This window comes from Doryrhamphus excisus, chromosome 18 (genome assembly GCF_030265055.1).
Source record: "Doryrhamphus excisus isolate RoL2022-K1 chromosome 18, RoL_Dexc_1.0, whole genome shotgun sequence".
Classification (NCBI taxonomy): domain Eukaryota; kingdom Metazoa; phylum Chordata; class Actinopteri; order Syngnathiformes; family Syngnathidae; genus Doryrhamphus; species Doryrhamphus excisus.
The window spans coordinates 4,946,816-4,956,393 of record NC_080483.1 but is presented as its reverse complement, the minus strand read 5'-3'; the positions used below and the strand labels follow the sequence as shown (position 1 = coordinate 4,956,393).

The 9,578-nt window shown below is 37.3% G+C and overlaps 1 protein-coding gene across 1 annotated transcript; it reads right to left on the bottom strand.

The window, feature by feature from the left end:
- Positions 1-265: 265 nt before the first annotated feature.
- lsm3 (LSM3 homolog, U6 small nuclear RNA and mRNA degradation associated) lies at positions 266-3,754 on the bottom strand. The gene is made up of 4 exons (XM_058055766.1): positions 3,494-3,754; positions 2,858-2,968; positions 2,626-2,721; positions 266-600 (listed from the first exon to the last, which is right to left on the bottom strand). Exons 1-4 carry the CDS (start codon positions 3,512-3,514, stop codon positions 520-522), a joined length of 309 nt encoding a protein of 102 aa, XP_057911749.1. The 5' UTR covers positions 3,515-3,754; the 3' UTR covers positions 266-519.
- Between the last annotated feature and the right edge of the window lie 5,824 nt (positions 3,755-9,578).

Here is a 9,578-nt window from a genome sequence, read left to right as displayed (position 1 = left end):
ATTTATCTAAAGTACTCAAACTACATAATCTCTATATACACACATATATGAGTATGTTGTGTCTCAGGGAAGTAGGAGACATTACCATATGTTGCTCTACTACATGGAGGTCAAGGCAGGATGAGAAGCCATCACTGGTGCTGAATCCTCATCGGCATCTTTGCGTGTCGTTACATGGCCTGTGCTGCCATCTCGTGGCCAAAGAAAAACAACACAACAGCTTCGTCAAGAGACATCAGAAACATTACTTGAGAGAAGAAAAACGTAATTTTCAATGAACACAAGATATTTTTATCTTTTTATTCACTTAAAAAAAATTATTTGATCACGGCATATTAACAACTCAAAGTGGGTACAGGGTTTTTTTCCATGGTGACAAGAAAAACATTACGTATCACTTACAAAATGTAGTAAAAAAAATTATAATAAATCACCCACAATTTCAACAAAGCATTTCAACGCAGCCCGATTTTAACAGGAAAAAAATAACTTTTGTGTGAAGTGAAAAGTGGTATACGGTCAGCCCACCCTGAGGGGCGGAGCTACAAGGACGACACCATCCCCTCTGACGAAGAGCATGGGGATGTTCCTCTTGGTGGACTGTGAAAAAACGTCAAAAAACAAAACAATCAAGAAAATAATACTTTCTTCTTTCTTCTTCATTATTTGGGGGAGGGGGTAAAGTTAATTCACGCCATGGAGCAATGCGTTGGCCCGCCTCACAGACCTTAAAGTGCTTACAGCAATCTGAATAAACCATTTCCTCTGGTATGAACTACTCCTCTGGCATTTTGATTTTAAAAGTGGCAACAATATTGTCCGTAGCATTAAATTCACAAACAGATTCAGACCAAAACAATGTAATCATACAATACTAACTATTTCACCACATCTGTACAAAATAACACCTCAAAAAGGCATTAGACAGTCAAAGGTGATCATTTTAACAAACGCAAAGCATGCTGAGAAATGCGTAATATGCCCATTCCACAGATTCAAACTCTTCAGAGTTACACATCAGGGCTCTACATTAAAAACAAAAATTACTTGCCCATGGGGAATCATTAAGGTGAGAACTACTTGCCCCATGTAAAATGAAAAGACTGCCATAATGATATCATCTAATTATTGTGGCATCACATGAGAACCTCAAATCTGTAAAGATACATCACCTTTATAAGCCCAGGCTGATGAAATTAATTATCATTTATCAGTGTTTAATATATTTAGCATCAATATATGCTGATAATTCATCAGATAGTACTGACGCATTGTATTTGGAGGAATGTCTGAAAAATTGTGGAGTATGTTAACATGGCATGCCATACTACCTTACACATCGTAGTCGTAGTCAGCAGTGATATTTAGTATAAGCTGTGCACCACAATGAAACATTATTGAATAGACACATTTGTGTACTAGTAAAGTGTTTTGAATCCAGAAAAAAATGCTCAATGGTCAAACAATAATTCGTGAAGCAAAGGTGAGAAAAATACGCAGAGAAATGGAAGCGCTAGATTTTGTAGCTTGTGCAAAATCAGCACTTGGTATTGGATCTAATCGGTGGTGTTTCATTGTGACCACTTCAAATTGTCACAGCAATGTGATTCACTCACCTGTGCCATCATTTGATTTGCTGCCGCTAATAAAATACTTGTTTAGGAGGCACTGGTTCATCACTTTTTGCTGTTTTCCTTCACAAGTTGTTGAAGAATTTGACAAAGTTGGCAGGGACGCCATGATAGATGTTTTCCTAGTCAAACGATCGATGATTGGTTGATCGTGAACAAGAACGGGTGTGGGTAAAACACGGACTATGGACTGCGGACCGCGGTCTAAATAAACGATTCTGATTGGTCTATTTCAAGATTTGCAAGGATTGGTTTGCAAATTACCACCGGAATTACACAGTCCATGTTTTACCAACACCCAACAAGAACCGCTTTTAAAAAAACTCTTGGCAGTATGGCATGCCAAAGTGCACTTGCCCCACGGGAATATCACTGATTGGATTTACTTGCCCGAATTTTGTTTTAACTTGTCCCGGGCCATCGGTACATCGTTATTGTCGAGCCCTGCGCATCTGACGGATTGTGACATTTTGTGTTGCTACAAAATACTGTAGCTTTTAACTGGACATTAAGACAATGATGAAGAGGTGGCCGATCAACAATGACGTTTCCTAATCCAATAACTATGCCAAAATAACCATAGTCTGTTTTTTTGCAGACTATCACAAGTTAGAAATTTCAAAAGACAAAAAAAGGCAAATTTTCCTAACTCTGATATAAAAAAAAGATTTCCATGTGGGTGGGGTCCAATGGCCAGTACCTCAACCTCTACTAGACTTTGAGTTTAGGCCCACTGCACAATTAAGTTTGACACCCCTGCTCTAGGATTCACTGCTAAATATTCATTCAAATGCAACAGATGCAGGAAAGTCTCAATTTACATCGTTTGAAACAACATGCTAGGCTAATTGGCGACTCCATATTGTCCATAGGTATGAATGTGAGTGTGAGGATAAGCAGTAGAAAATGAATGAATGAATGAATGAATGAATGAATGAATGAATGAATGAATGAATGAATGAATGATAGAAACAACCAGACAGAAGAAGTTCACCTTGTAGAGTTCTTCATAAGTCTCCTCGTCGATCTCCACTGTGGTCACGGTCTCCTCCACGTCGCCAAGGATCATGTTCAGGTGCTGATCGTACGCCTGCCACAAAACAATACAAAATACACCAATGCTCTGATACAAAGGCGAGAATGTGCACCAATAGTATGTTTTGTGTGTGTGTGTGTGTGTGTGTGTGTGTGTGTGTGTGTGTGTGTGTGTGTGTGTGTGTGTTTACATGCAGTCGTCCACGCAGCTCACGGTCGTTCCTCATCTTGACGTAGATCCTCTCATCTAGACTAAGTCTGATCAGATCGAGTGGCTCCTCTACCGTGTTGGTGCTCGGTTGCTGCAGCACAACATGGACATATTTACTGGGACATTGTTGGAGTGTGTGTGGTGGGGGTGGGTCGCCCCCGAAAATATGGGAAATGCTGGTCTTTCTATTAAAACTATTAAAAACGGGAGAGCCCCGGAGGAAAAAACAACAAAGTACGACAGCACACCAGCTCACCATTGGTTCCCCACTGGTGGGGGATATCTTATTTAAACTTAAAAATCAAACCTTTCATTGACAGAAGACCAGTTAAGATCCATTTTTCATTAACGAGATGAAGTGTCAGAGACTCCGAGCACTGGATAGTGATGTGTTGCCAGCTCCGATTCCATAAACGTGAAATAAATCACACTTTCCAACAGCTAACAAGCTAATAGGCTAATGTAGCTAAGCTAGCATGATGGGTAAACTCGCCAGGCTAAACGAGCACGAAATTCAAGCACAGACGACCGAAGAAGTGGAAACAAGAACACGCTTAAAGGTGTTCGTATTGAAGTTGTGCTTTAAAATAAAAGTAAACCGAAAAAATTCACAAACCTGCTCCACGTCGTCCGCCATGATTTTTAAGTTGAGGTTACGTTGCTGTGACGTCACAGGCGTTGCCAGGTCTGCTCAAATCACACACAACCGTAAAGCGCCATTGCTCATCATCAAAATGTATCATATGTAGACCTTTGACCGAAACAGACTGGAAAACAGCGGCACGATTTATTGTGTAATGTGCCTTATTCCACAGTTGCGGGCCTGAGTGGGTCCAACGCAGTGTCGGCAATGCGCATGCGCACACCAGATCAAAGCCTGCCAACCTGGCAACTTGCTGTAGAACAAGATGGACCACTTTATTGACTCTGGCTCAGCCTCTTTCTAGAACGTTCCATCTTCAACGGCTGCATTCCATCGCCCTTGCCGTGAGTATCCAGCTTTTAATAACTTCAGTCACCTACCGAATTGTGTTATGTTTTTAAAGTAAACGTGTGCAGAAATGTGTGTGACGTGTCCGCTATCAAAGGAGTCGCGTTGAAGATGAGTAAAATTTAAACGTCAACACACATATTAGCATCTACGTGTATGTTAATTATCTGCATAGCATTGCCTTTCAATGACATGGCAAAGTAAACGGTTTATCATATTTAGTGTATTTTTGTATTTTAATTGTAATATATATATATATATATAGTGGTCAAAATGTACTGGAGTTAAAAGCCTCGCCTCCCAGTCCGGTCCAGTCCACCATACTGGTCCTGGCACTGGTTAGAGGAGGCAGAGCAGAGCAGCGGTGTTTACCCATTCCATCTTCAGCCCAACCGTGGCTGTACGGTGGAAGAGAACCCTGCTACATGGCATGCAAGTGCAAAATTAAGTGAAATAGTGATACAAGTAAGGCAGCACGATTCTGTAACCAAAAAATTGGACCCACGTTTTTCTCCCATCAAATACATTTTTTCCACACCTGATATTACATAGTAGATTTTGTCTCTCGTCTCTGTGGTTGTCAGGGTATGCAGGAAGGGTCATGTGACATGATGGCCACAAGATGGCGCAGCAGCAAGAAGAAATCAACATATTGGAGTTTTGGCGTCTCCTCACACTATCAAGCTTATAACCCTCCTCTTGTGTTTTACATTTTAATGCATAAAAAGAATCACATAACATTTGTTTATTGCATCAAGGCTTTTTTACTTTGTCAGGAAACTCTATTTCAACAAAATAAAACCAAAAAAATATATTTTTTACTACATTTTAAAATGGTCTGGTTGAAATTATGACCACTGTATTGTTAGGGTCGGTTTCAACCCGGTTATAATAATATGACTATAAAGCAATATTTTGAGCCAAAACTGAAATCATAAGTGTACAATTAGCCAACACAATGACAACCAGCTCCTCTTCTCATCGTGTAAGCTTCAGGGGATTCTCATTTTGACCGCTTTTCCAATATACCAGCAGAAAAACAATGTCCAGACATGTGAGGTGAATTCACTCATTTGATTGGCTGATTTCACATTTACAATTTGGATCATGGAAAGAATGGCAAGAAGTACAGTGAACCAAGATCTGGACCTGTTCTGCTTTTTCATTTCACTTTATACTAAAGTTCTGTTGCTGAAAACAATCACTTTTTCTACCTTTTCTTGACATTAATATATATGGGTCAAAATTCACCCCAACACCATAGATGTTTCTTAAGTGATTAATACTAAAATGAGAAAATAAATAAAACTAATTGATTTAAGAGATACGTATGTTCTATATCCCTCAGTAATAGCCAAGTAACAAAATAACCTTCAATTTATTAATATGATTCTTTTGAGGTTCATTTGACCATTTTTGGAAATTAAAATGGAGGGGTATAGTGACAAAAAAAGGCCTACATGCCCACACCAAAAGTATTAAAAGCAACATTTTCATGGATGAGGAAGCCTAAGAAGGTAACCAAGACATGAGAAGCAAATTTGATGGTAACTTATTTTTTTTGTGTATTTTATAGCTGATTTAATACATGGGTCAAAACCGACCCGTTAACATAAGAGATGATACCAGAAAGCTGACACAAGAGGAAGGTTAAAAAGGTCACTTGATTTCATTTAAGATTCAATAGTGTTTGTGTACTGTCAAGCATTGATTTAATAAAGTCATATCTAGACGCATATGGGTGTCTGTCATTTAAATAAGTACATCAGCACTGGTACACATTTTAGTTTGTACGAATGAAATAATAAAGCTGTGCCCATCATAAAACTTTGGCAACTTTTTAATTGTCAAAAATAGGTTAACCATTGCATGTTGTGCGAACAAAGGCATGTCCTTTGATGAGCTACCACTGAGGTGAGTTTCTTCACATAAGCAAAACCCACATAAAAAAAAAAGACGAGGGAATGTTCCAGAAGGAGTAATGTGTGTACCTGTCAGCCCGACCCGAAATAGCCCAGCGGTCATTAAAATGTCACATTGCCGCGCTGACTGACATTGTGATTTATGTGTGTTTAATTATGGATGAACTGCTGCTGCTGCTGCTCCGACTACGCAACTGATGAATTGATGAATGTGCTGAAGCATAACTGCTGCTTTTTCCATGTAGCCGCTATGGCGCAAGCACTTTGTTTATGCCTTTATTTTATTAAATGCATACATTGTCATTCCAATTCTGCTGACCTCCTCCATTGTGATGGGTTCTTGTTTGGTTTTCTAAAAAGACTGCAGATGCTTTCTGCATGATGAGGATGAAATGTCGACATGGACACAAAGGCTACCTGCCAGTCAATCAATCAATCAGCTCCATTACCTGATGAGGCTGCACAGGGACGTCATCATCACATGTCCTCCCTGAGGACATCACTTGGGACCACAAGTAGTCAGTAGGGTGGGCGGATAGATTCACATGTGGGTACCAAGGGGTTAGAGTCAGATCAATATATTTCACTTTATTTGGACAATTAATTACGAGAAATATGCTAAGTACAAATGCAATATTGCACTCATAAAATACATATACAGTATTAAAATAATTGTTCACATTTTTATTTCATTAAATGAATTATTAATATAATGATACATTATACATGTGTTTAAATTAAATGCAAAATATAGATGTATATTTCATTATTCACTTTATTTGTACAATTAATTACGAGAAATATGCTAAGTACAAATGCAATATTGCACTTATAAAATGCATATACAGTATTAAAATAATTGTTAACATTTTTATTCCATTAAATGTATTATTAATATAATGATAGATTATACATGTGTTTAAATTAAATGCAAAATACAGATGTAAATTTCATTAAATACAATTTTGTAATTAATTTAAAATATATATGCCCAGACTAGATATACAGTGTATATGCATATACTATGGTATGTGTAAATATATATTAAATATAAATTAATGATAATTTGTTTTAATATTATCAATTTGTATTTATAATTGAAAGTTATATACAGTATTATGTGATTAACAAAAAAGTAACATTTTAATTAATAATAAATGTTAATATAAATGTTATTAAATGTTAATATTTTTATTATTGGGCTGCACGGCGGTCTTGTGGATAGTGCACCGACCTCATAGTTAGGAGACCCGAGTTCAATCCCAACCTCGTGCAATATTGCACTTATAAAATGCATATACAGTGATAAAATAATTGTTAACATTTTTATTTCATTAAATGTATTATTAATATAATGATAGATTATAAATGTGTTTAAATTGAATGCAAAATATAGATGTATATTTCATTAAATACAATTTTGTAATTAATTTTAAATATATATGGCCAGACTAGATATACAGTATATATGCATATACTATGGTATATGTAAATATATATTAATTATAAATTAATTATAATTTATAATGGAATATTATCAATTTGTATTTATAATTGAAAGTTATATACAGTATTATGTAATTAACAAAAAAATAATTTTTTTTATTTAAATTAAATGTCAATATAAATGTTAATATTTTTATTATTGGGCTGCACGGCGGTCGTCGCGGTCACACACTTCTTCACCTCCTTTTCACAATCTCCATTGTTCTGATTTGTTGGTTTCAAGTACTTGAAATTCTCCACCTTCTGTATCTCGTCTCCCTGGAACCTCACTTTTCCACTTGGGTCCCTCTCAGTCACACACCTTTGGACCCCTTTAGTTAACAGTTTAATTTCTTTCTGGTTTTCGAACTCACCGTAGAACCTCTTGACCCAAATGCATCAGAAGTTGTAGAATTTGGAATTTGACCAAAATTTGCACACAAAACGTTGTTCACGTCAAGACATCCACGCTCATCTTGAAGGTTGAAAAGTGACATTTATAGTTTTGTTGATGTGCCCTCAACCAGCAGTGACACGGTGAACATCCAAGTGCTTCTTCTGAGTAGACATGAAGTCACTGAGACAAATGTTCTTTTCACATCATCAGTGCAGGAATACAGTGTCTCGTCTTTATTTATTTGTGTGTGGCGGATGGTGGTGGGGGTGTGTGTGTGTGTGTGCAGTAATCAGATCTGGCGTCTGGCTCTCCTTCATGCTGCCAAGAAGACAAACCGTCCAAACAGCGACGCACATGTCACTCTCAAGCTATTTTTCTCTCACAATGAACAACAATTTCATCATTTTAATATTTTTAGAACATTTATTGCTGCAGGATGAATCATTTTTTACTAGAATAAAAATGACAGCAACACCATTTGACGCAAACGTGCATCTAAAGCTTCTTGGAGGCACATGACCACTTATGGGTTAAGGGGAGATGTTATTATTAGTTATTACTAATGTACTTATTACAAAATTGGTTATTTGGCCTGAAATGTTTAAGTTTTCAAACAACTTCCTTTTACACTTGTATGATACTTAAGAATGTTTTAATGGTAATGGTAATGGTAATGGTAATGGTAATGGTAATGGTAATGGTCATGGTCATGGTAATGGTAATGGTAATGTAATGGTCATGGTAATGGTAATGGTTTTATTTCATTTGAACATGCATCAGATTACAATTGAGTGCATCCCATAATCAGTTCACAGTTCCACATGTCCAAAAGGAGTAGGAAGAAGCAAAGCTTATTAAATCCTACCCCTCCATCTGGTACTTTTACAATCAGTAACTGTTACATTTGTTCACTTCCTGCTTTCCATAATACAGTTTAAGGTTGTTTTTTTGTTTTTTTTTATAATGTATTGTCCCATACCGAAGTACAAGGTGATATGAGCATCCAATGACATACTGTGTACCATAGTAATTGTCCATATAGTGATATATATAGCACATCATGACTCTTCTTTTAAAAATAAAAAATCTGTAAAGTGGCATCCGTGGCTGCGCCTGCTTGCCATCATTTGTGTCGCCTGCGTGGCGTCTCCAAAACTGTGACACTGTATGAACACACACACACACCTTATTGGCCTTTCTAGTGCCAGCCGTGTCTATTTCTGTGCGTGCCGTGCACGCCAGGGGGTGGGAACTTGCATGTGAGGAAGCTTCTGGCATGAGACGTGGAACACGTACGTACACGTATGCTCTCTCACACACACACAAGCATGCAGGAAACTGGAGCTGGCTAAGACCCAGTTGATATTTTAGTTGGTACACACATGCAGAGTGTTTGAGAAGCAGAAACCATGTCATGCTTGCCATGTGTGTTGATGAAATACACAATGACAATGCCATGTGGCGACAACTGAGTCCATGATGCCCTTATCATTTGTTCACAGTGTAACAAAAAACAACACACTTGTTAAGACACGCATGTTTTCACTGTAAGAAGACAACACAATTGATGATTGTTGCACTCATTTGTTGTTTTTTTTCATCTTTTAATGCATTTAATATTTAGACTCCAGGACATTGGGCAGCACAATAATATTCATAATGATAAATAAATACATCAAAACATGATTATCTTTGTAAAGGATGAAGTTGTGAACCTGAATAAAAATATATTTGCTAGGAGACCCGAGTTCAATTCCACTCTCGGCCAACTCTGTGTGGAGTTTGCATGTTCTCCTTGTGCATGTGTGGGTTTTCTATATTTCTATATTTCTATTCCAAAAACATGTTAGCATGTTAGCTTCATTGGCCACTCCAAATTGTCCATAGGTATGAATGTGAGTGTGAA